The sequence below is a fragment of the Antedon bifida genome, chromosome 5 (genome assembly GCF_963402885.1).
Source record: "Antedon bifida chromosome 5, ecAntBifi1.1, whole genome shotgun sequence".
Classification (NCBI taxonomy): Eukaryota; Metazoa; Echinodermata; class Crinoidea; order Comatulida; family Antedonidae; genus Antedon; species Antedon bifida.
The window spans coordinates 30,571,971-30,599,778 of NC_136230.1; the positions used below are offsets into that span (position 1 = coordinate 30,571,971).

The 27,808-nt window shown below is 33.5% G+C and overlaps 4 protein-coding genes across 5 annotated transcripts in view; 2 read left to right on the forward strand and 2 right to left on the reverse strand.

Annotated features, from left to right (window-relative positions):
• LOC144843626 (uncharacterized) overlaps nt 1-27,808 on the reverse strand; it is a 61,065-nt gene that overhangs the window by 31,854 nt on the left and 1,403 nt on the right. Inside the window, exons 5-14 of one of the 2 annotated variants that reach the window (XR_013612269.1) lie at nt 27,726-27,791; nt 27,263-27,410; nt 26,850-26,930; nt 26,373-26,442; nt 26,092-26,156; nt 25,744-25,810; nt 25,429-25,611; nt 24,882-25,033; nt 24,500-24,559; nt 23,543-24,276 (exon numbers count right to left, since the gene is read on the reverse strand). Coding sequence is in view for 1 of the 2 variants with exons in the window: in XM_078700495.1 (XP_078556621.1) it covers nt 24,156-24,276; nt 24,500-24,559; nt 24,882-25,033; nt 25,429-25,611; nt 25,744-25,810; nt 26,092-26,156; nt 26,373-26,442; nt 26,850-26,930; nt 27,263-27,410; nt 27,726-27,791 (1,013 nt within the window). In the remaining variant the exon portion in view is untranslated. Of the gene's footprint in view, nt 1-21,776; nt 24,277-24,499; nt 24,560-24,881; nt 25,034-25,428; nt 25,612-25,743; nt 25,811-26,091; nt 26,157-26,372; nt 26,443-26,849; nt 26,931-27,262; nt 27,411-27,725; nt 27,792-27,808 lie in introns of those variants that run through there. The other variant, XM_078700495.1, reaches the window with a different exon arrangement.
• Nucleotides 27-1,895, forward strand: LOC144843504 (C2 domain-containing protein 3-like). The gene is made up of 5 exons (XM_078700290.1): nt 27-491; nt 698-777; nt 1,092-1,255; nt 1,565-1,730; nt 1,885-1,895. The coding sequence occupies exons 1-5, from the start codon at nt 385-387 to the stop codon at nt 1,893-1,895; spliced, it is 528 nt and encodes a 175-aa protein (XP_078556416.1). The 5' UTR covers nt 27-384.
• On the forward strand, nt 1,891-21,291 carry LOC144843624 (C2 domain-containing protein 3-like). The gene is made up of 38 exons (XM_078700494.1): nt 1,891-2,081; nt 4,344-4,563; nt 5,061-5,183; nt 6,077-6,178; nt 6,813-7,008; nt 7,446-7,632; nt 7,812-7,927; nt 8,102-8,220; nt 8,549-8,719; nt 8,901-9,254; nt 9,512-9,641; nt 9,936-10,057; nt 10,337-10,438; nt 10,563-10,649; nt 10,959-11,063; nt 11,522-11,601; nt 11,869-11,918; nt 12,008-12,151; nt 12,328-12,456; nt 12,751-12,845; nt 13,070-13,204; nt 13,525-13,665; nt 13,827-13,931; nt 14,065-14,248; nt 14,352-14,483; nt 14,612-14,872; nt 14,996-15,136; nt 15,433-15,544; nt 15,798-15,956; nt 16,081-16,186; nt 16,303-16,547; nt 16,739-16,871; nt 17,847-18,017; nt 18,198-18,619; nt 18,740-19,132; nt 19,238-20,203; nt 20,551-20,659; nt 20,800-21,291. Exons 1-38 carry the CDS (start codon nt 2,023-2,025, stop codon nt 20,971-20,973), a joined length of 6,780 nt encoding a protein of 2,259 aa, XP_078556620.1. The 5' UTR covers nt 1,891-2,022; the 3' UTR covers nt 20,974-21,291.
• On the reverse strand, nt 2,074-3,854 carry LOC144843627 (uncharacterized). Its single transcript, XM_078700496.1, has 2 exons — nt 3,717-3,854; nt 2,074-3,199 (listed from the first exon to the last, which is right to left on the reverse strand). Exons 1-2 carry the CDS (start codon nt 3,781-3,783, stop codon nt 2,379-2,381), a joined length of 888 nt encoding a protein of 295 aa, XP_078556622.1. The 5' UTR covers nt 3,784-3,854; the 3' UTR covers nt 2,074-2,378.

The window sequence follows — 27,808 nt, forward strand, 5'->3', positions numbered from 1 at the left end:
ATTTATTATTTTACTTTTGACTGAAAATAGGATGCTAAGCTCCAGAGATCAAAGGATTTGTCTGTGGCTGCGACACAATCAGTTCCACGCTCCTTAACAGACACTGCAAGCGACAGAGAATATGTACATACAGTACTGTTGGTATTTGTTGCAGCCAGACATAAGATCAAAGGAATGTTATCTTGGCAAGACGAGCTCATTATCCTGTTGTTAGATTGCCTTGGTAGTAGATAAATATAGATACAAGAAAAACTATTATAAATAGCTATTTATTTTTCAGATATGTAAAAAGCTAGACAAAAATGAGTGGACAATGTTTTTACAATCATTTTTCTCCTTCCTACATTCATTCTTCATTGACTGACCTTGACTTTTCGTATACATATGGGAACAGCTGTGTTTGAGGTATTACGTGGGCAAACTATGACATTGATGGGTAAAGCACAAATAAATGAAATTGGACATCTGGCACCTACAAGACCAATTAATGGGCAAGTTGTTTTATTGGTCTTTAAGACAATCTAATAATATGTTATTTCTGTTTTTAAATATTTGATGTATGGTATGTTTAATTTCTGTTTTCGTAAATTAATATTTGATGTATGTTTACTTATAATTAAATAAAAGTACTACAAATGTTTGTCAGGATTATATTTTACACTTAATTCAAGTTCATTTATTTTTATTTATTGTATAGATTGTTTAATGTGTTTTCTAATAAGAATGCAGAGAAGATTGCAGAGCTCCAGATCAGCCTTGTTTTTGAGCCACTTCCAGGTAAGTAGAAACTTATTCAAATTTATGTTTTATACCAGATCAAAATTCGAAAAACTTATTTCAAATCGGATTTGAATCTTCTTTCTTGTTTTAAATGCATAGATGAATCCATCCTTTTCAGGACACCCGTATTCAGTTCACTTTTCTGTGATACAAATGAGCCACAGTATAGATTTTAACACATTGGTAAAACCCTTATTAATATGTTTTGTTGGGTCCTGAATATGTTCCCTTAAAAGTGTGCTACTGTTTAATATGTCTTTATGTTTATATATATGTTTATTTAAATTTTCAAATTTTTCTTTAAATTGAAGTTTCATATGAAAGTTCAAGCTCAATGCCGACTACCGACATGAGTATGCTGCCTAGAGAAAGTGACAGGTCAGGAAATGTCAGCTCAGTGTCAAAACAACAACCAATCAGCTATCAGCATTCTGTCGCCTCCACCAATGATCCATCTCCAAGATCAAAGATAAAGGTTCATTTTTTAATATTAGCAGTTTTATTCTAGTCATAGTGTAATTCCATAGTCCTTTCTGATTTAGGATGGGAATATACTTGGCCAAAAATGGTAACATATGATTGAACAAAACAAGTTTTTTAATATTTAGCAGCTTTTTTGATTTTTATATAATCCCACATCTTCTTCCCACCATAACCCTTAGTTAGTCTCGGTCCTCACCCCATGCTTTATCCGAGTGTTATCTCACAGTTATTTATTAACTGTTAAAAATAGTAACATGATCTAACAAAACAAAGGTTTATAATATTTCTATTGTATTTTCAGGTATCTGAGCCTAGGACCAACATTCGCACGCCTAGAGGTATTGATAGTGATTACAGCTTTGTGATTGGTCCAGGGTACACAGCTGGTCAGTCTAGTAAGGATACAACAACCGACGTCTCTAAGATGGAGACAAAATTTGATGAATACAAATCTAAACAAAACAAAGGTAAAAATCAAATTCTTTTTTATTCTTTTCTATTTTTTGTTCATTTCTGACAATCCAAGTGCTAATAAATATAAACTCCTGTCCTGTATTACATGAAAAAACTGAGTAAAAAACTGTTACTAAACTTTCTAAAATTCATTTCTTTTTAATAGAGTATCTTGGTAAGTCTGATTCCACTGTTTTGGAAACAGAAGCATCAAAACCGCCAACTGTTGCACTACATCCGCTGAAGGAGGCAGGCTCGGACTTAATCAGTAACCTTTTAAACAGAGGCACACAACTACGAAACAATATGATTCAAGCGGAACTTGATACATGGAATAATCCTTCAACACTCACATCTGAACCTCTGTAAGTTTATTAAAACATTAGTATTACAATAGTTGGAGAGACACGCCTTTATTTTGGCAGCTGTTATCTCTCCTCAGTGCTCATTTTTTATGTTTTACTGAGAGCAATAAATAAAATTAAAACATTTTAGATAATAATCAAAGCTTCAATAAAAAACAAAAAATAATGTTTGCTATTATTAAACTGATAAAATATACAAATGAAAACAAATACTGATAGATTGAACTTAGAAATAATAGTTTTTATCTTGATGGTGGTACAAAAGCTTTTTTAAATTCATACATTTAAAATTTAAACTTATCGTTTGGAGGAAGTGAAGCTTGTGTCAATATAGGCGTAGGCATATTCATTTTCTGGTTCTTCAATAACGTAATCGCTTTCTGGCAGTTGGACTGGCACTTTGGCAAAAGGAGTAGCCTTTTTAATTCTGGGGGAGATCGGCATTTTAGGGGGCGCTACAGAATCTGATGCGTTTTCACAAATTTTGTTGAGCTTGGTCAGCGATCCTCCTGTGTGTTTGGCATTCAGCATTCTACTAACAAACTCTGGTTTGGTAGATGGTAATGAGCTGATTGCTGACTGTGACCTTTGCACTCCTTTCGACGGTTTTGCCGGGAAATTCGGTTTTACAGGTTGAAACTTGCTGTCAAAGACTGGTCTTGGTTTAGCTTGGTTTTTGTCTTTCATAGACGGTAGCATATCGTTCTCATACGTGTCGTCGTATGTGCCTTCTTGCTCGTAGATTTTCAGGTAATCCTGTTGATTAGAGCTCTTAAGGTCTTCAGCGATTTCTTTATGTTGTAAATTTGTTAAAACAGTTGGACGTGTTAAAAATTGCAAAAGCTGTTTTTTCGGATTGTCATCAACCGTTTCTGAACGATTCTTTAATTTGTCAGTGACTAGTTGATGTTGTGAACCAATATCACCAGCCTCTATTGGCTGTATCTCACCAGTAGTGGTGGTTACTCTGGCACTCTTTGTTGAACCTGGTGTAGCATTGATGGTGAGCTTCTTAAGCACCATAGCTAGTACAAACGTGTTGAACAAGACAACCAACAAAGTAAGACACTGTAGTGTGATTATTGCATCCTCCATATCTTCAATCAACTGGATATTCACTATGAAGAATATTTATTTAAAGAAGAAATTAATAATTACTGTAAAAAAAAAATATTAAAACATATCAATATTCTAGAATATTCTTTGATTAAAAATCCTCAAATGTTGGGAGTTTTTTTCTTGTATTTCCATACGTGTTTGATAAAAAAAATGACTGGGATAATAATGTGATATAAGAACGATTATTATTATGGAAGGACTTTTTTACACTATGATATGCAGTTACCATTTTTGTGCAGAGTGCTGCTGTGCTTTTATTACAACATATCACTATTTTTATAAGTTAGTTTCTAGCTAAAGGTGTGATAAACTAAACCAATCTAGCCAAATGAAGTGTTTTTCTAGTACAGTCCAGGAATCTGATCACTTTCCCCTACCTAGATATTGAGCTAGCCTTCAAGCAGGTTTAGAAAGCATAGCATTCTCTATTTTTCCTGTCCAACTATTGGATGTGGTTGAAATATATAACTTATATATCTTAGAAGATATAATATATATTAAATAATTATTACATACCTCTGCTCTGGATAATTAATGCTTTTAATAGATAGCCCTGTGTGTACCTTCTATAAAAGGTATTCATGCATTGTTGTATGTAGACACATTTACATGTTGCTGTTCTAAGCTGTTTTTCTCAACTTGTTGGGAGTCATAGTACCGAAACTTGTTCTCATGTAGTACCAGTAGTTTCTATAATGTATAAACATGAAAATAAAACTTAAGTTTCTATTTCTTACTTATATCCTTGTTTCATTTAGCTATACTATATTACAGAGTACTACATCTCTGTATTTCAACAAGTACTAAAAATGAATTTCCTATTTTTAGTACTTGTTGAAATACAGAGATGTAGTACTATAAGCAATTATCCCATATAAATGTAATTGAAATTCATTCATTTGTATATACAGTAGGCCCCTGTAACTATTATCTATTATTCGTAATTTTGTATATATTTTCTTGATTTGTTGAATTGTTTTATAAATTGCAATAAAGTTTTTAAAAATCTATTTAGGAAAAACTGAATGTTTTAAAAATTATTATTATTTTTATCGTAAACATTATAGGTATAAATTATCAAGAAATATTATCAACAAGATAACATTCATTTATGATTTAATTTTATATTTTCTATTTGTTTAGACCTAGATCTGATGAGTTACTACACAATGTTTTAGAAAGTGATACAAGACACAAAATTCATCAATTACCCACTGGTGTCAGAGGTCATGAGATCATTGACCCTTACGTGGTTGATACCCATGATTCTACTGAGTTCAATGACCTTGAAACTAGGACAGTAGAGCTTGTATTAGGGGATGCAGTTCCTAACAATAAGTTGAAACTGCTTCAAAAATTCCAGGTACTGTTTAATAAAAAAAAATCATGTTCACCCCTTCCCCATGTCTTCATTCATCCTCCCCCTCCCCTCCATTTTTGTCTTCCTTTTCCCGCTAATTTAATTCACCTCGGCTCCATCTTTTCCCACCTCTCATATGTTCTCAACATCTGTAATCTCTCCATTAAACTTTAATTTACAAAATTAACGCAATCCTAGAAGATCCTTTTTAAAACACCCTGTAAGGAGACGCACATTACGTTCCATACATGCTCATCATGTTAGCATTTTGGCACTTGATCACTAACATGTGTTGTTAACCATTATTGTTCAGGGGTGGATTCGCGAAATTGTAATGCAAAAGATAAGACATCAAATTGAGCTCAGCCCTTCATTTCACCATTTTTAGGCCTTAAGGCCCCCATCCCTCCACTTATTTCAAAATCCTGGACCCCCCATTGTTGTTATTGAAGTTTGTTTCTCACTGATTTGTCTGAATACTAAATGTTTGTTTTAAACAGGATGATTTAGATGCAGTTAGTGTGTCATCTAACAGTGATGATGATGGTGGTGGTATGTTGAGTGAGTTAGAAGATCCAGTCCACGATGACACCATACTGCAAGAGTTATTCTACAAAAATGCTGTGAGTACAGTACATGTTATATTATTCACCCCCTTTGTTATGTTTTCTTTCTTTTATTTACCCAAAAAATAAATTATAAACATTGTAAACATAAATAAAACATAATAAATCATTATGAAAAAGAATAGTCAATTTAAGCCCCTAAACATTGAAGAATAAATAGTTAAAACAATAAGGACAGATGTATATAATATATCATGAATGGTACAGTTCATCACAAGAATAACAAAAATTTAGCATTCATTTCTAAAACTCCAGAAAATGTAATAATTAAGACTTAAAGATGTATTGTCCTCCAAAACAATGAAAAATGAAGATTAATTAAATCAGATTTTGAATAGGCCATTTTGTAGTTTTAATTAAGTTAATCACTTCAGTAGAAAACAAAACGAAAAAAAAAATGTTTTTATTTATAAAATAACTTATAAATCCATTTTGATTGATTGATAGTTTTTTGCTTTAAATTTTTTCAGGTAAATATATTTTGTTTAGATCAAATTTTTGGTCAAAAGTGGATAACTATTATGTGACATTAAAATGGCATATTAAAAAAAAATTCAGGTGGACAATACTTCTTTAAGTGTTTTTTTTTTATTTATTTATTTTTTTTTTTACCATATTTAGTGAGGGTGATCCATCCAGCAATTGCTGATCATTAGGGACCCTCAGACAAGACAAACATATACACAAGATGCTCTACATAAACAAAGTCTTATTACAAGTCTTTGGGAGTGGAGTTGTAATTTTGTCCTTAGAAAAAATCCTGACATGTGACAGGACTTGAACCCAGGACCCTTGGAGTGGTAGCCAAGCATCATAACCACCAAGCCACAACTCCACTTTGACTGCCAATTGTTCTAAATATATTTTGTTATTTTGTCTTTTTGATAAAGGAAAGTAGTAGTGATAGTTTAAGTGACATTCTCAGCAGTGAAGATGAAAAACTAAACCAAAGCAATAATCGATCAATATCAATAGATGATCCTGGTAATATTGTAAGTACAAAACAAGTTCATGCTTACTGAACTAAAGCTCTGTCTACACTATCAAACTAGTTTGATGTCGCCAAATATGGTAATGGTATGCCCAAATATGGTAGTGATATGACATCATCATGCCAATATATGGGCACATCACATTTTTATGTCACATAAAGTTTTATAGTGTAGACAGAGCTTTAGTTTAAATGATTGTTTTATTAACAATCAGGTGTCAGTAGGCCTACTATCAAAACTTAAGCCTTTCACTTTCTCAACTGTTTTCATTTTTGTTAAAGTTCAGTCTTATTGAAATAAAGATAGTTCATATTCATTCTTATATAGCGCATATAAGCAAGCTCTCAATGTGCTGCACATTATTACTCCGGTTATTTTTTGGATCAGACATCAAACATAATAATGCAGCTAGTGATCAGCGCAAAGTTGTGTCTTGATCTAACTGGTAACCATTTTATACACCTGGGAGGAGAGAGGCAAATGTAAGTAAAGTGTTTTGCCTAAGGATACAAACTATGAGGAGAGGGTTGGATTCAAAACATGATTTCATGGACAATAATCCAACGTTCAACACACTGCGCTACACGCTCTGAATCATTTTTGCAGTTTTTGTTTCAACTTAATTTATTTACAGCGCCCTCCATCAAGAAAATCTTCAAGAGTTAGTAGTCGACAGGGAAGTCACTCATCCCAACCAGACACCGGTAGAGAACTAGGTAATCATAATCGTGATGATATCAGTGATGATGATGTACGCAGTCTGTCAGCAAGGTCTGAAGGATCCAGAGTGTCTTTTGATGATGTCATTGAAGACGAGGTGAAAGGTCATGGTGAGTTGTCGATAATTTTGGTTCATTTTATTTATAGAGTTTTTGTTTATGCCTTTATGTCTAAATGTGAATTTAGATAAATAATTTTTGTTAAATAGTGTTAGATATATTTATCTAAACTATAGTTAATTCTGGTTAATTTATTTATAGAGTTTGTTTATGCCTGTGAATTTAGATAAATAATTTTTTTTAAATATTGTTAAGATATATTTATTTGTTTGTTTACCATGCACCCTTGAATATGCGATGCGGTCCAAGAAACAAAACAGAACAGAACATGTTGAGAAAAATGACATGAATAACTAAACTAAAACTATTTACAAGCAACAATACAATACTATAAATCCATCATTGGCAGTTCTTTATATATACAGTTAATTTATATGTAATATATTTTCGCAATTATTAAAAACATGGTAAAACATTTCCTACAATAGGTTGCAATGTTGTAGAAGGACTGAGCATTGAACGATTGACCTTGCTTGGAAGGGTCAATGTTGCTAGGGTCAATATTGACCACATGATACTAGAAAACGTATCTTCTGAAGCACCCACACCTTCAAGAACCCCTAGGAGTCGTAAACTTAAAAGTAGACCACCTAGGCCAGTGCAGAAACGCAAAAGGTGAGCAAGTCATTCATTTGTTTGTCAAACATAACATTTTGTAAATTTTAAATCAGTTAAATATCAATAAATATTATTATCATTGTCCCCATGTTAATCAGTCATTATTATATAATTCAATAGAACATATAATTATTATATAATTCAATAGAACATATCATTATTATATAATTCAATAGAACATACTTAGTGGAGTACAAATTTCCTGTGGTAGCTACTTCTCGAGATGGAGGGTCAAAGGTTACAACAGCCACAGAAGTTATGCGTTTGGCTTCAAAGAAAGTGCAAGAATCCAGTAAGATCTGTTTTTATTTTTCTTTGAATTTTTTTTAATATTTTAAAGATCACTTTAAAATTGACAGTTATCTGAAATAAAACTCAGTTAAATTTTAATATGACATAATGAATATACAATTAAATGTAGCACAGATAAAAACTTTTTTTAATTTAAATTCCTTTTCTTTCAAAGATGTGACTTTCACACACCGGTCAGTCTTCCCCGTGAGATTTGACGAAACAGCTGTCAACAGATGGTGGCAGCATTTACTCGTCTTTAAAATATTTACAAGAACAGCTGGGCAAAAAACAGTAAGGCTTATTTTGATACCACAATTTTTTTTTTATAGATGTCCTTTACATATCACTTAACATATGTTTTGTACATGAATATGTGTTAAGCTCTGTCTACAATATCAAACTAGTTTGACAAAAGAAGTGTGATGTGCCCAAATATTGTAGTGGTATGCTTAAATATGGTAGTGATATGACATCATCATGTCCATATATGGGCACATCATATTTTTTTGTCACATAAAGTTTGATAGTGTAAACAGAGCTTAAATAATAACAGTATGAATTTATATAAAGATTTTATTTTGTATTAAGGAATAATTGTTAAAACATTATTTATCTTTAGCCTGACCTACTGGGTGTTGCAAGTGTTTCGTTGAGATCTGTCTTGGAGTCATCTGGACTTAGCATTCAGGTTGAGATACCTGTTAAGGACAAGAAAGATAGAGGGCGGTGGTCTGGCTCGGACAGTGACAGGCTGAATGAGGACGATGACAAAATTGTAGCTCATTTACAGGTGTAGTATTTTGGCAAAATTAGTTTTAGATTTAAATATAGAAATATTATTACCATATAAGACAACTAACCCTACCAATATAATCAGTGACATCGGTAATTTATTGACACAATTCACAATAGGCACCAAAAATACAAACAATTATTATTATACTATTTATATTATATAATCTTGTACGCAGATCTCAGTTGAATTGGCATCTGACAGCAAAAACTTCATGCAAGATTTGGCAAAGGTCAAAGTTGCGGAAATGAAAGGGTCACAACTGCTGGCTGTCCCCTCTCATAAGGCAAAAATTACACCGGACTTAGAGAAGCATTCAAAAGTAATGAGTGCACAAACAAAAGGTCATAGTTCAGTAGGTCATGGTCAACCGAGTCGGATTCCGGTATACCAAGGGCGTCATGTAAGGAATGACACTTCTGGGCGATTTCGTCAAAAGTCTGGAGACGAACAGAAAGAGATTTATGTAAAGGAACTACATTCTGGTGTTGTCAATCCAATGCAGCAGATACCAGCAAACACTCAGCCAGAGGTATGTATGTGATTGTCTCTGTATTAGGCCTAAATAAATGTTTTGACCAAATCATTATTTTGGGCCAAAGCCAATTTAAAAAATAAAAATCTTGCTTACAGCCAAACATCTATTTTATTTATTTTTTATTTCAATTCACCAACAGCGAATCATTGTCACTAACAGGCTTGTTACATTTTTTATGTTTAATAATAACAAATTTCCCAGATTGGTGGTATACTATGTTTTTTATTTATTATCTCTCTTTCTGCTACCAGCTGATGACGTTACATTGTCTACTTCATATACCAACTGGGAGTGGCCTAACTTTACAGGGAATTGCACCAGTAAATCAACATACCAAACCACACCCACATCCAAAGCATGGCCCAGGCATTGGTATAACAGGTAACCACAGAATATATAAATATATCCAATCTGCAGACAGTACTGTTTCGATCTTATTAGATCTTGTCAGTGCAGCTCAGGTTTTGAAATGATATGTACAGCAGAACTGGCACAATATATAGACTGAGCCAGTTATATAGGACATGGTACACTGTGCCTGTGGTGTTTATAAATATATATAATATATATATTATCAAAGGTTAATCCGTCGACAGAAAAAATGAGGGAGTCTGACAGGATTTGAACCCAGTATTCTGCGATTGATATACATTGGTTTTGCTGTCTTTTTCATAGGTTTTGGTCGTGATAACGTTACACGCAATACCTATCTGGTATGTCGAATGTTCTGGTGCGATGATGTTGTGAATTCTAATGTTTGTTGGGGGACTACTGAACCTGACTATGAATTTCTTCAAGTAAGTATGGCATCTGGAATAACATTAACAAATTTGCAATTGCTGGAGTGGATTTGTTGACATGCCGGTCCTTCTGCTTGTTTTATTGGAATTTAAGAGGGCTCCTGAATATCAGGGTAAATATGAATTTAAAATAATCTAAACCCTGTTATGATGGTTAATACAGCAGCTACCCATTTCATTTGTCTATAGCCATCTTAAGTAAATATTCTTGTAGCTACCTCCCTCCTTATTTCAAATGGTCACCATTTTTAATTGATTTTATAACTTTGTTTTTAGATTGCACCTGTACTTGTTACGCCATCATTGCTTGAAAGAACCAGAAATAACTTTATGATTGTTGAGGTTTGGGACAAGAAAACCTCTGCTGAAAATGACCAGGTACTGACATCATCAATAATTTAGCCATAAAATCTGAATTAATTGTAAATATATTTGGTTATGGAAAGCCCAATATACACATCTCATTACAGTTTTAATACAGTATTTCTCCTATATTTTCTAGCTTGTTGGAATAGTAAAATTGCCTCTTCATCAGTTTTATATGTCCTACAGAGATCCAAGAATATCAACAGCTATGCTAAAATCAAAGGTAAATTCATTTTATTATGTGTGTCATATCACTACCATATTGGGGCATATCACACTTTTGTAGTGTAGACAGAGCTTTACTGTATAAATATATAAATATATATATATATAAGTAATATAGAAATAAAATGTTGAACCCCATTGGAAAAGTCCTTTGAGGACTTTTATGGGTTGTCATTGGCATCGCTATTTTTTTATTTATGTTGTTGTCTATCTATGTTTCCTGTGTATATTCATTGTATTGTGTCTTCAATTATTTTTATATTATTTTATGATGCTGAAATAAATTAAATCACTATTTTCTCACTAGTTTCCAGTTGTGGCTGTTGATAGTTCTCTGCCAGTTGTTGACCCTTTCACTGGGGTCAAGTATGGGCAGCTAAAAGTTCTCCTATCACTAGGGTCACAAGGCCAGGTAGGTCAACACTTTTTAACTTTAATGATATTACTAAATGCTCACAGACTGTTTTAATTCTCAATTGCTTTGGCTAACATCCAATAAAGACTTAATTTACATAATACTGACAAATAACTAAACACAAAACAAGTTTCATTAGTTGAGCAAGAATAATTGTTTTATTCTATTTCTTAACTTTTTTACTGAGACTGAAAGTGACCTAAAACAGCATCAAAACTTTTATTGAATTATTAACATAAATTGTAACGCTCTGTCTATACTATCAAACTAGTTTGACAAAAAAAGGTGTGATGTACCCAAATACGGTAGTGATATGCCCAACGATTGTAGTGGTATGACATCATCATGTCCATATATGGGCACATCACATTTTTTGTCACATAAAGTTTGATAGTGTAGACAGAGCTTAAGATGATTAGAAAGGAAGTTAGAAAATGTTTTTTGTTTGTTTATAGATATCTGAATTACAGCAAGTAAAACTAGACAAGGTATCAAGTGTTCCACTTCCAGATAGACCAGACAATTTTCTAGAAAGGTGAATTAGAATGGAAAAATTTCATATTCTAGAATAAATTTTTTTTCTATGCTCTTAATACAATAATAAATTACCAATTATATAAATCCCATCATTTTTTTTAAAATTTGGTGAAAATGAGGTGTTGGGATTACACTCGGGATTAACAATGGATTGACAAATCTTGTGTCTGAATTTATCCTAAATGGGGGATGGGATTATACATAAACATGAGATTATACTACTTAAAAGGTAATACAATAATTAAAAATATTATTTAACTTATAGGACTAATGGTTTAGGGAACGATGACTCCACTTCAGGAACACATATGATAGGTAAAGATAATTCTTTTGAATACATTTAAATTTAAAATGATTAGATGAGAATAATGTTCATAATCAAGAAAACAATGTTTGATTTTCAGAACACACGTTTGAAGTGATAGTTGAAGGCATACGAGGGTTCCCTCAATTTCAGGATACTGTGTGGGGAGAAGCTGACTGCTTCGTTCAGTATCACTTTCCATCATTGCTCCAACAGCCACATGCCAGTCAGCCAATCAAACATGGTAAACATCATTGATTTTTAGTACACATTCAATAAAACTTATTATACTTATCGATTAGATAGAATGAACCCTCTAGACAATGGGATTGGACTTGGACAATAATCAGGTGGTGGCCTGACTAGTATGAATGGGCTCTCCAGAAGTTCCTTACCATTTATGATAATTTTTTACTTTAGCCCCACCATCTCTAAAGCCTCATAGGACTGCTACAACACTATGCATACCAGAACCAATGTTTCATGATATCTGTAGGCACAGACTTGTGATACCCAGCAGCATACCAGTACAGAGAGAGCTACTTACAGGTGAGGACAATCAGCCATTTCTTCTCTCTGCATACCAGCATCTGTCTCTAGTACATTAATGTATGTGAGTGCTGGTCTTCCTTGTTTTACAAGCCCCTGTTTAGGCTGCCACAGCAGTAATTTCTTCTTTATTGCAAAGACGGTGTCCTGCAAATGTCTGTGTTCTTATTGTTTCTGTTATTTTATGATCAGATGAGGATGACAAAACAATCATCTTCATTGATGTATGGGGAATATTTCTTGTATAAATTATAATAATATGACAATAGTGTAAATGTTATTCTGTTTCAATAGCTTGTGCAGGTGTTGGTGGAGGAGCAGGAGGTATTCCTTTTGAAGTCTGGTGTCGCTACTACTGTCCTAATATACGTGACCAAGTATTAGCTAAGGTAATTTTAGATTTTATTGACAGAATAATCATTTATTTCTTCTTTAAACTGGCTTCCTCCAGAGTACACAACTCGCAAAATACCGATAAACAAAGCACAAAAAGCACCACCATTCATACATATATATATATATTTTGTATCTTATTTTCTTGTTCAATATTCTCACCTTAACCTTCAAATGGGAGGTTAAGCAGTTGATCCTATCATATATTCTATTTTGATAGGCTACTCTTCCTCTTGCCAAGTTGTGTGCAATGGTCACCATGCAGAAAAGAGGTGAGACATCGGTACAGAGTTTCTCACTACCGTTAAGACCACAACTGGAATCAGATGAGAATGATACCGAGAAAAGAGCAAAGGTAAAATTTAACTATTTAATTTGTTAGACAATCTGAATATATTTCCATTCATGGTAGGCTAAAGCTCTGTCTACACTATCAAACTATTTTAACAAAAAAAGTGTGATGTGCCCAAATATAGTAGTGATATGCTCGAATATGGTAGTGATATGACATCATCATGTCTATATATGGGCACATCACATTTTTTGTCACATAAAGTTTGATAGTGTAGACAGAGCTTTAAAGCGTAAGGTTATGGAAGAGTTGATTGTATTGTTACAGTAGTTGGTCATAGTTTCTTTAGTAATTTATAATACATTATGTTTGTTTTTCTGTAGCTTCACGATGCAGGCCTGTTAGATATTACTATTAACTACAAGACCAGCAACATTAAGACACCAGCTGAGCATGGCTTAAGCAAGCCAACTGGCTCTCAAGTCTGTATTTCTGTTGGTATTCTCAGGGCCTGTGGACTTAAGGTAAGAATTCTACTTCATAGGTTTTTGTCAAATTGTTCCTGTTTGCGTATATACATTTTTTCCAGTGTTCTTTGGATTAATATATTGTTTCTTATTGTTTGTTTCTTTGATTTTCTTTTGTTTACAATATTTTGATGATTTTTGTTTATCTTTGTTGTCAGGCAGCAGCAAAGTCCGTTGCTAGGCATGATGCTGGAATGCAGTATCCTAGCGATGTTGGCGTCAACAGCTACGTTAAGGCTGTCATGTCATTTCTTTCAAACGATGTAAGAAACTTTATATTTCATGATACAATAATATTTTTAACAACAATATTTATTAATTTAAACAGCATAAGATAAGATAAGTTTTGTTTACTCAATTTGGTAATTACATTTAGTAAATTCTTTTTTTTTCTAGGAGATAAGAGTAACACAGAGTGTAGCTCGTAATTTTGCCCCAGAGTTTGCTCATTACGTAGATTTCCCTTGCCCATTATGGTTTAGTGAGGAATCTGAAGCAGGTGGCATCAGCCTAGCTGAAGTGTTGGAGTCAGGTGACATAACATTCCAGGTCTGGCATCAAGTACCAGGATTCAAATCGGGTAAGTCACCTGATCTTTGCCTGTTGTCACCTGATCTTTTCCTTTTGTCACCTGATCTTGTATCAACATTCATTATTACTATTATACGGTTTTTTTTCTGAAGATCTTGATATGAAGTCACTTGATGCAGATGTAAATAGACCAGTAACAGCTAGGAGACTGTTCTCAAGTTCTGGCGACATTTTGCTTGGGAGCTGTACAATTCCCCTGAAACGACTTCTATCCAGTAAAACTGGTAAAATATAACTCTATTTATTGTCTTCTGATTACCAGGAAAACTTGTTTATCCTGAAATCTTAAGATCATCCTTACATTGGATTTAAAAGATTCTACATTCTTTTCTTTTTTATTTTGTTGATATAGGAGTAAAGGGCTGGTATCCTCTGTACATACCACCACTAGGCTGGGACAATGCATCAGAAACTATCCAATCATTGCAGCACCAGGAGCAAAATGCTCCTAAAGGTGCCTCGCAATCTCCTAATGATAGAGTAGGTGGAGGCCTAGAGGTTTTGATCAGTCTAGCCCACCAGCATGATCAAGAAAAGGTGATTCATGCTGCTCGTAGCCTAGGCTGGGCTCCTGATGATTCAATGCAGGATATGGAAGAGTGGCCTAAACATGGTAAGTGACATTAATATACATACATAGTGTAATGTTGTTTGTATTTTTTATTGTTGTTTTTTGTTACTACTACTGTACCATTCTTACTCACTACATTTTATTATGATTATGATTGGTGTTTAGATGATCACATGATGATGACATCACAGATTGACATCAACGTAGATGTCGCTGTGTTCCCTGTGATATGTGCTTTGCGTGCAGGCCAGACACAAATAGACAAACATGCCAAGGCTTACATTAGATACAAGTTCTATGATAAAGGTAACTCACAACACAGTCTTAAGCTCTGTCTACACTATTAAACTAGTTTGACAAAAAAAGGTGTGATGTGCCCAAATATGGGAGTGATGTACCAAAATATAGTAGTAGTATGACATCATCATGTCCATATATGGGCACATCACATTTTTATTGTGACATAAACTTTGATAGTGTAGACAGAGTTTTATACAGTGGTACCGTGTGCTGATTATGCTATATATCATTGCTGCTGGGGGTTGTAGAACAGCCTAATATAGTATACCTTTTCAACTTGATTTTTATTCTCATTACTTCAGCTGCTGTGTTATCAACATTGAGTTATCTTGATGATGAAGATGGAGAGAGTCTACAAGCAGACCTCCAGCATAGTCACAGGTTCAGGTGTCACTCAACAGAACCCTTTATATGGTAAAATACTACATACTCAATATATCAAAATATTGCAGGACATTGAGTCCTTGGTAAAACATGAGAAAAAAATAAGGGAAAAATTAGTTAGTTTTAGTCTACTCACTGTGTCCTAAACATTATATAAATGTACGAATGAAATAAAGTTGGAACACGCCCACTAAATTACAAAATTTCAGTTTTTGTGTATGGCTTTATTTTAACAAATTGTATTACATTTTCATAGCTCTTGTACTTTTAATTTTATCTGTAGGTATTTAAAAGAAGAGCGTCTAGAAATTCAGTTGTGGATTAGTTACAATGATACAATGGATAATCAGACTCGACCTAGACAACGAGACAAGCTGATTGGTTGTTCTTACCTTGACCTTTCACCTCTTGCAAAAGAATTCAGAGAGACTCAAAGAGTTACGTATGTGTATTTTCACTTGATTCATCCATGTGACAAATGTATTTGATTTTTCACAATGTTCTTGTTACGTATATCTTAAAACAAATCTTTAAATGTGGAATGATAATATTGATATTTTTTCAAGTGGAAGGTATCCAGTATTCAGACCAGGAGCTGCTTACCTTGGGGGCGCTTTCCTTAGAGTTCATGTCACAAGAAAACAGACGAGACAGCATAGGCAAGATTTCATTGTAAGTATATATTTTATTCATTTCAATACAATAAAAAAATTATTTATATTTGTACACTGTACACAGAATGTTTATATGCATACTAGAAGTTATTAATTATTTTTTGTTTAATGTAGGATGATGAAGGAACTATACCAGATGACTTTATTGCTATCGATCGCCAAAAACAACGGAAACAAGTAATACAAGAGAAGCAGAAAGAAGATGAAATAAAGCAAAGGGAGAAAGAAGAAACAGAAAGACTACAGGCAATTGAAGAGGAGAAACTAAGGAAAGAGGAGGAAGAAAAATGGAAAAGACGACCGGTACGTGTTCATGTTGTGGTAGAACAGGCCATGCATATTGGCTGCCATACTGATAGGTAAGTCACTGTGGTGTTTAGGTACAGAGTATTTTGAACATTGCCTACATTCAAGGAAATATTCCAGAGTGCAAATACTTGGATACTTAGGGGCCCCTTTAAGGTTTATGCTATGAAATTATAAGCCAGATGATGCCCTACATTCTCTGTACAATTACTTATTAATTACAAGTACTGTTTCATGTCTGCAGGTTGAATACTTTCTATGTATCATATCAAACAACAGATGGCGTAATCACATCACCCTCTGCAGCTGGATGTGACAGGATCACGTGGGGATTTGATCATGAAGCAAAAGTCAACAGAGATGTTCTCGAAAATCAAGTTTGTGATTTTTGTATAATTCATTTAATTTAATTTAATTTTAAAATGATTATCATCATTGGTTTTAGATAATTTTGATGTCTTGAGCTCTGTCTACACTATCAAACTTTACGTGACAAAAACATTTGATGTACCCATATTAGGCCATGATGATGTCATAGTACCATATTTGGGGATATTACTACCAAATTTGGGCACATCACACATTTTTTGTTCAACTAGTTTGATAGTATAGACAGTTTTATACAATGCAACAATGATTATAAAATATAATAGATACAGTATATTCAGCTACAACTTTTATTATAATATCAGAGCCATTACCTAGCTACAGCTATAGGATAAATTCTGCTATACAGTAGATAGCCTAGAGTCCTTTTAGAACTCCGCGGAATATCGGACATAAGCCAAAAAAAAAATCTATTAAGCCATCTCCTGTAAGAACATTTTTCTTGGATCTGAGAATGTTTGCCTTTATACTGGATATTCAACTCTAGTAGAATAGACTACAATCCGTTGATGAGTGCTCTATATATAGTAACACTCGTAGCTATATAATACATTCTGCCAAATAGTAGGTAGGCTACAATTCCTTAATGAAGGCACTTCACATAACATGCACCTTCTCATTGTATAGTAGATAGATATGCTAGAATCTCCTAATGTGTGTTCTATGATAGCAAATAGACACTCTAGCTATATACATAGATGTGCTAGAATCGTGTAGACACTATAGAATACCATTTGTATAATAGGTCTGTATAGGATAGAATCCGTGGAATAGTGTGCTAACTTCAGTTTAGAGACACTGATAATCTGACCCTTTAGTCTGGTCTTAATATCTTTGATAGAATTATTAGTACATCTTACAACACAGAATTTTTAAATTATAGTAAAAGATAATTTATTCATTTACATTTCATCGATATTATACATAATTTCTTTTAACCATTTCTATAATTGTTTTTTTTCCAGAATCTAATATTTAAAATTTGGCAACAAACATCTAAAGAGCCGAACACAGCTAATGATCGTGTGTTAGGATTTGTATCAGTTGACCTTTGCCCTTTGCTAGCTGGTTTTAAATTGATCAATGGTTGGTACAATATCATGGATTTCAGTGGACAATGTCAGGGCCAACTCAAGGTCAGTATAAGTATATAGTTTGACAAAAAAGTGTGCCCAAATATGGTAGTGATATGCCCAAATATGATATGACATCATCATGTCCATATAAGGGCACATCACATTTTTTGTCACATAAAAATTGATAGTGAAGACAGATCTTTAGAGGCAATCTAATAGTGTATCTAATATTTGTTTTAGATTGGTATTTCACCGCTAGAGAGCATTTCTCCACTTAAGCAACCTGTCAACCCAAACCAACAAAGTACCATGACGTCACCAAGGCCAAAAACCACCAGCTTCCAGTCCAGCAGCCAATACACTGAGTTTCCAAGTCACTTAGTACAATATCCAGAACAGACGATACAATGTTGTGACTCAGCTATTCGTAATATTTATGAGGAGAAGAAATCAACAGAACCGTCGATCCATGAGGCCTCGCACTTTGAGGACCATCTCAAGAATGTGCGGCAATTTCACGAGTCACTCCAGCAGAAATTAGTTGATTTAGGCACCAGAGAAAAGATTAGAAGTCAACATACTCCCTCTCTTGGAGTTCTTGGGTCTGATACATCGACATCTTTTATGATGAATTCAAAATCATTTTTGAGACGTAGTCTTCGGTATGTTTTCCTACTTATTCAAGGCACAAAAGATGTTTACAGTACTCTTTTGTATCGTATTAATATATTTCCATCTTAAAATTACCCAATACTGTGATAAATTATTACTTTTCTTTGTAGGGATAACTTAGAACAACTTGATATAATTCAAGAGAATTTAAAGAAAAAGCTCAGGAGAGATCAGGTACAAGGAAGAAGTCATCCAGAAGATTATGATGATTCTGGACGACATCGATCACAAGGAAGGAATCATAAACACAGACATCCTGATCAAAGTAGAGGTCAGACCACAGATCAAATAATATCCAATCATATTAAAGAAAATAATCATGTACAAGATAATTATCCTGAACTGATAACACCAGGATTTCCTCACTTTGAAAATGGGCAACAGAATTCAAGTAGCACAAACTTTGAACATCATGGTGCTGATGAAATGAATTATAGATTGATAGACGGCTACAAAGATGATGAGCCAAACGGTTCAGTGAGATATCCAGATGAAAGAGTAACGTCTCCAGAAGAACGAGTGAGATCTCCAGATGAGACAATGAGATCTCCAGCTGAGCGAATGAGATTTCCAGATGAACGAGTGAGGTCTGCAGATGAACAAATGAGATCTCCACAATCTTTGAAAGACAAATCAGATAAGAATGAGGCAGAAAGTTTCATGGGTGCTCCAAGCACTTATCCTGTCCCAACAGGAAAGTTAATTGACTTAGATAATAAAATTAGCAACCTTAATGATCCAAGGACGTTTGAAAGAGATCCATCTTCTAATATACATTATGAAAGGTTAGAAAACATTGAAGACCTGTTGCCTGCTAGGCCACCACCTAGCCATTGGGATCCACTGGAACAGAAAACTGATAGTGACTGGGACAGTGGCAGTGATTTTGAGGAAGTGATTCCAAAGCCTCTTAATGATATCTCTTCTCCAGGATTCAGTAATTCAATAGTTCCTAATAAGGTTGACGAACACCAATTTAAAAATATGGATTTTGCTGAATATATTCAACATCAAACATCAGATTTCAATCAGCCTGTAGATTTACAAAATGGCGGTAAAACCAGTAAGCCAGAAGATGTTTTACGAACGGCTAAGAGTGAGGAAGATGTAGGAACTACTTGTGGTCAGCAGCGACTTGACCGCGACTCAAGCTTCATTGTATTGAGTACAGACTCAAGAAGCCAGCAAGACATCACTAACTTGCAATCTGAAAGTCATCACATCAATGATCAAAATGTTGATAGACCACAAGAAATTAGTTCAAATAAAAATGGTTGTCAAGAAGAGGAATATGTTAGCGATAATGAAGTAGAGAATGCAGAAAATATTGCGAGAGGTCAAACAGACAGAAATCACAACAAAGCATTGGAGGGTGACCACCAAGCATTGCAAACTGACCCCCAAGCATTGCAGAGTGACCACCAAGGATTGAAAGATGCTGGTGGAAGTGTAAGCGGAGAGGAAAATGCTGATGATACTGATTCGGTTGTCATAACGATAAACTCAGAAGAAGCTGCCATGCAAAAAGATCGGTTTGAAAGAAAGCAAGAAATGAAAGATAGTGAACCAGCACGGTATCCTTTATATTGATGTATTAATTTAGTCATCTAAAGTAAAACAGTAGAACCTCTTCTTTATAACAACCATAAGGGCACACTTTTAATAGGGAGTATCCCAAAAAAAAATCTAACAACAGGACACTGAGCTCGCCTTGCCAAGATAGGCACTCGTAACAGTCCTTTGATCTTATGTCTGGCTGCGACAAATACCAACAGTATTGTACAATGTAGATATTCTCTGTTTGTTAAGGGGCGTGATCATGTCGAAGCCACAGATAAACCCTTTGATCTTTGATTGTTAGATTGCCTTGTTACAATTATACAGTATTGTGAGATATGGTTTCCTTAACCATGCTATTCAGACAACCACCTGTCGTTGTGCCCAACTTCTTTCTGCCACCTGCTGACCTGGAAGCTTCAATGAGAGCTTTAAGAACAGCAGCATCAGTACTGCCACAACAAGCTGTACAGGTACAACTATCAAAAAGGACATTTTGATTTCACTTTTTGTTTTGTTTGAATTGTAATTTATTTCAAGTAAAGAACTGTCATTAACCGTTTTTTCCATTTAAAGTTAAGTTTGTCTTCTTTTTCTTTTCTTGTAACCTCAGAATCGACAATATTCAACATCAAAAGCTGCAGCTGTCAAGGAAGTTGCCGATAGGTTGCACAAGCCAAAAGATCAAAAAGATCCACCAAGACCAAAGACTCGAGGCAGACCACCAACGGCTGAAGAAGCCAAAAGAATAGCTAAAATATTCTCTGCCAAATTCTCTAGCTCTTGACATATAACTTATAAGGAATACTTAAAATAAATATAAGATATATAAGAACCCTTTTTAGGGTACACTCCATATTTAGGAAACATCCCTATTTAGGGAACACCCTTTTTAGAGTACCCTTTCCTGTGAAGTGGCAATGTATGTTTTAACACAGCAAACCCCTATTCAGAGGAAATTACTATTTATACTTTGTTGTATCATTCCATATTGTAAATAACTAAAAATTCAAGCCATTATATAAAGTTTGTATAATATTGTAAAATACTTTATGTATATAATATAAATACGAAAAAATGTACAAAAATATATCATTAAACCATGTAGAATGTAGATTTGTATTTTATTATTGTATATAGTAAATGATGAGTTCAGAGCCATCTCACATCATTGTATTTAGATTCCAGCTCTGGCATGTACATCTTCGTATAGTAGTGGAGTTGTGGCTTGGTGGTTATGATGCTTAGCTACCAATCCAAGGGTCCTGGGTTCAAGTCCTGTCATATCAGGATTTATTTCTAATGACAAATTATAAGTCCAGCACCCCCAAAGACTTGTTTATATAGAGTATCTTGTGTATATGTTTGTCTTGTAAACAGGATTGTCACCTTTAAGAAGGATAGTGAATGAATTCGCTTATGGTTATCCTTGGCAATTTGCCTAAATATATAAAAACAAAAACAATATACTGTCGCCAAATATCTTTGATTATTTTGCATGTAATTTGCCCCTATATGAAGTACAGTACATATACAGTATATGTGCAGTTTTGATGTGTTACGTAAGTATGAGAAGAACACAAACAATAGTTATTGTGACTGATTTTTCTTTTAATTCTTTACCTGTTACTCTGCATTTAAGTGTAAGCCAAGCCCTGTTAATCTTGTACAATTAGTTCAGATTTAGTTTAATTTAACAAAATAAACACATAACATTATTTGGTCCATTCAAAAGCCTGTATACACCATAAGCTCTTATTATTTATACTAATACACATGTTTTTATGTTGCATTGGTTTAATAACAAATATGTTTAACTTAATCAAAAAATAAATTATAAAATCATCATCCCAGCACCAGGGTAATTATTACTTAAAGTCGGGTTATACTTTTACATTTACTACTAATAAACACAAAATAATAACTAGAATCAAACAAAACATACATTAATCTCAAATTATAATAATTACATCAAAATAAAGTATATATAAATATTGATAAAATAAAGCGTTACAGCTATATACAACAAAATACCATTTATTTGCTGAGGTTTGTTTGATTAGGTTGAATACAATGGGACAAGGTGGAATTGTGTTTAAAATATAATAAAGTATTAACCTCTGTCTACACTATCAACTTTATGTGCCTATGGACATAATGATGTCATATTACTACCATATTTAGGCACATCACACTTTTTTGTCGAACTAGTTTGATAGTGTACACAGAGCTTTAATAAAGTAGGCCACTTTAAAGGCACCCTGCATATATGGGGATACTTTAACATGATTTCTGACTTTTAATGACAGTGTCTCTAACCATGCTACAATGTAAACAAAACATGTTCCATTGTAGACATACTACTACTATAGTGTTTAAAAAATATATAAAGAAATCATAGTATTAAGATTTGATGCCAAATTCATACCCTTAGTACTGTTTTTATACTGTACAGTTGGTATATACAATCAGAATTAAATCTAGTTTGTAACATTTAGAATTAAAATAAATTATACTATTAAAAAGCTACTATAAATATTATGCTACAGAATAACTTATTGCAAAGAGAGCACTAGATGGGGGTGGATACAATAAAACAATAAACTTTAATACATTATTATTATTACTATATACAATATATAAATATAAAGGTGGTGGTCCCTGATGAAATGAAATAAAAAGCTTTTGGGTATATGCTGTGTAGTAGACACATAAACTATGTACTATGAAAACTCAATCGATCATACACATAAAAATACTATAAAAACTAAACTTCAAACTCAATTAGTTCTTATAGTAGAGTGTGTCTATAGTTAGCCATCACCTATTAACCCATTTGTAGCCTAGGCTTCTAGAGTCATAGCACACTCTGTGTTGGCTACTGGACGAAATCTTAAACCTTTAATTTACTGCCGTATTCTACTACAGCCAACTCTCCCAAATACCAGACACTCCGAAAACTTGCATTAAAAACACATTCATAATACCAGACACTGTATTAAACCAGGTTTTTGGTACTGAGACAGCAGACTTCATAAACTTAACTTTACAATCTGAAAACTTGCATTAAAAACACATAATACCAGACATTGTATCAAACCATCCCACAAGTTTCAGGTACTTAGACAGCGGACTTCATAATCTTAACTTTACAATCTTCACTTGACCTCTTAAATTACAACTCCCAAGATTATAATCATCTCTCTACAGCTCTGTCTACACTATTAAAACTAGTTTGACAAAAAAAGTCTGATATGCCCAAATATGGTAGTGATACGACATCATTGTTTCCATATATGGGCACATCATATTTTTTTGTCACATAAAGTTTGATAGTGTAGACAGAGCTTAATAACTTATTGTTGTCAAAATATGACATTATCTCCCATCTCCAAAATGTACATTTATTTTACATAATATATAAATATACAATGTTTTTAATTAATACCTTAAAACAGATATCATATTAAGCAAAATATAATTTGTTCCCATATTTTTTTTTCTCTAAATTTTTTTTTTTTTTATTTGGTCAATGTCACTTGAAAATATATATTTTAATGTTAGAAAGTACCGATGGAAGACCATTATAACTCAGCAAAATTAGTAAATGGACAATTTTGAACAAATACAATTTAGCTCAAGCCTCTTATACTGTACAATAATAATATTGTGTACTATCTCAAAACAAAATCTCCTCCGATCTCACCTTTTCAGGAACCCTTTTAAAGAATATTAACTTAGCCAAATCTGGTCCGATGTAAACTATGTTGTTTCTTAAACACCACACACGATTTTTTATCCGGGAACTGAAATCCTGGGTCCAGTGTGAACACATTTAAAGCCTTGTCTACACTATCAAAAATATGTTTTTTTATATTTTGTCAAACTAGTTTGATAGTGTAGACAGAGCTCTAATGTATGGGAACTAGAATCCTGGGTTCAGTGTGAACACATCTTAAAGGCAAGCCTCTAGTGTACTGTTACATTAGAGGCTGAAAAGACTCTTGCTATAACAGTGCCAGTATCATCAGCATCCACACTATCTGGTGCGAACATCCGGTGCAATGCATCATGGGTACCAATTAAACTCCTAAAAAGCAAAGTTAAAAGTAATATTAGAGGGTAAAGGGTCTTCATGATGCTCCACTCGGCTATGCGACGATCGATTTGCGCATATCTGCGTGAAAACAAAACATTGACGTTCACATTGATTTGCCGGCGCCGGAACAGGTGCGAAAGACTCTTAAAGTCAGTGAGATACTTATAAAACAATTTACCGCTATAAAACCTATTTGATTGGTTGAATTACTTACCCAATAACACCAAGAATTATTAGGAACCAATCAAAAGCGAGCTGTTGGGATGTTAAGGTTCTAATAGGAAAAAAAATGATAATTGTAGTAACAAAAACAATCATAAGAATTATTATATTATATTTTTTTTTACAAAAGATTCACTTTAGATAGTCATGTTTGCATTATAAATTAAAGTTGTTGTCTTTCGAAAGATTGGCTAGTTAGTTATAAAAACAAACTAGATTAGACTGATAGATCTAAATGGATCAATCTATTTTCATTCATTCATTGAGATTATTGAAAAAAAAAGTAATGGACAAAGGCAGAATCCCATAAATATGAAAATCCTGTGACAGGATTGCCATGACAAATATAAAAAATATATAAAAAAAGAACTTACTCATGACAGATTTTCATGTGAAAGATAGCTGGTAGGATAAAAGCCAGGAGAGTACAACAACTCGCCCCAACAAGGGCCATTAAAGTTGTAAAGTTAGGAATAGCTATTACAATAACACCAGTCACTAGGACCATCATACACCGGATCATGTTCTGCAACAACAAACAACAAAATTTATGTCACAAAAAAAAAAATTTGTCAAATTAACTAGAAGGGCACTCAGAGAGCGCAAACATCTGCCTAGGCATATGAAAATTGAATGTGTTCCCATACAGCTATGAAATCATCCTTTAAAATCTTATGAAAATTGGGCAATAACTTTTTGAGTTATCCTGCTAACTAACAAATATATAAAGAAACAAACACCATCTCACCATTACAGTAATAATTAGTAGTATCAAAATTGACAAAGGAATCCATTTTATAAGCTGGGCATTCGCTTAAGGTTGCTCCCCATATGGGCATAACCGAAAAGACATAATTTGACATAATTTTGTTTTATAATTTACCTTTAATTAATATTAAAATAAATAAAGTAAAAGCTTACCCCTTTATTTAAATTTCTTAATGGATCATGTACAACAATATTTTCAACAATTCTGGAAACTGGAAACATCATCATTGGGTATGTGAAGAAGAGTGAGAAACACAGACAACCTTTCACTAGCAGTGGGAAGAAGCCAGCTGGTAGATTCAATGTGATGATGTTTGCTGTTTCAGGCCCAAATGACTAACAGAGAAATTGACAATAATATGATAATGTAGAAAAAAACTGTATATGAATCAAGAGAGCTATTTCACCTTTGATTGGTCTTACAATATGCTTCCTCCACCCCAAATTTCATAAAAAAGTAGAAATTACCAAGTATCCACAAACACCAAAGACAATATATAGTGTGGTCACTAAAGTCAACGCAAATACAAATGTTCTGCAATAGAGAAAAAGTAAGTATTTAATATATTTTTATTTTATTTTGGGTTTGGGAATGCTGTTGAATTGTAAAAGGTTACGGTAATCATTTGAAATCTGTATTACACGGCCAATAACAAAATTCAATGGGTATCTAGCTTATTTCAGTTTAGCAATTCTTTAGTTGCCGTTCCCCCCTGCCCACTGTATTGCTATGCTTGAGTAATAAATAAACGAAACAATAATTACATGTTGATATAATATAATGTGAATATTGCAGGGCCTTAAGTATTTACTTACTTTCGGAATGTTGATCTTACAGAAGGTAGAACTGATGCCTCTAGTGATAAAACCATTCCAGCACCCTACAATACCAAAAATTATTAATACAAATACTATACACTTTTTTGGGCAGGCTAGTTTTCTGGTGATGTACAACCCAATCCTGCAGGGAGCTCCGGTTTAACTTATGAAGATTACAGACATAGAACCAAAATGGTAAGTCTGGACTATTCCTTAAGTTGTCACACTCCAAATTAACTATTTAGATTGATATAAATAAAGAAAATAACATATTTCACCTCAAAACAATATATTGCTATGCCAAGAAAAAATGGAAAGCCTGCTAAAGACACTTCTTTTGGATGAACCCTATAAGAAAGTTTAATCATAAAAATACTGTAGTTATAAAGCTCTGTATACACTATCAAACTTTATGTGATGATGACGAAATGTGATGCACCCGATGACGACACGATGATGTCATATCACTACCATATTTGGGCATGTCACACATTTTTTGTCAAACTAGTTTGATAGTGTAGACCAGAGCTTTTGTCAATAAAGTATAATATACGGATGTACCCATTTATACATCCGAGTAAAAAGAGACAAATATATAAAGGAGAAATGTAGATTTATATTTCAAAGAATTGTTTTAATAACTAAAATAAATATTTCATTTATTAATATTTCTAAATAATAATTTAGATTTCTAGATAAAGTGTCTTGCCTAATGACAACAAGTTGGCTATTGCTACAAAGTTAAAATTACTTACTGTTTTAAAACATGTATATGGTCAAAATCAAACCAAAAAACAACACAATATGCAAACACATTAGCAAAATCAGCAAATAGACTGAAAAGAAAATAATATTACATTTTAAACATTCACAGAAAATAATTTTTTTGTAACAAATATTTAATTCATCCCCAAAGCTGTGAAGACATTTTAAAACTACAGATTACGTCTTAGCCCCATACTAACAATTATTATTTATAAACACTTCAGAATTAAGTTAATACATCTCTTTGTTTTTGATAGAGCTGGTTGCACAACTTAGGAGCTCTGTCTAATGTCTGGAAATGATGATGTCATATCACTACCATATTTGGGCATATCACTACGATATTTGGGCACATCAAACATTTTGATAGTGTAGACAGAGCTTTAGGAGCAAGTATACATACCTGAAGATAGCGAGATGATGAAGATGTCTGAGCATTGCAAGGAATGCCAATGGTGGCAGCATAAACAACAACCACTGGTAGGTGGCAAAATTATTAAAGTACGAACCAAGATTTTCAGTGATGAATATTAAATAGGCACAGCAAAACCCTGTAAGAATAACACATACATGTGGTTTATATAGCCACACACAAAATAGGGTTAGAACTGTCATATAGAGAGACCCGAGTTCAATTCCCGACAACTCCCAGTCCACTCAGCTGTAAATGAGTACCTGGTTGAAAATACTATGGAGGATAAGGCGGCACGGAAAGGTACTGGCCACCACATAATGCTCATTACCCTACGTTTAGAAATGAACCTTACACAAAATACATAACCATAGTTAAAGATATTCAGAGGCTTACAAACTCTACTAGCTTGGTCAGAGTGCCTTGACCTGTCCAGATCACAAAATGGACTTACCTGTTTGTGAGATGACAATAACCGAGTCTACTAAAGTTCTTCCAGAATTACCCAGGGCATAGTAACCTGTAAATACAAAATGA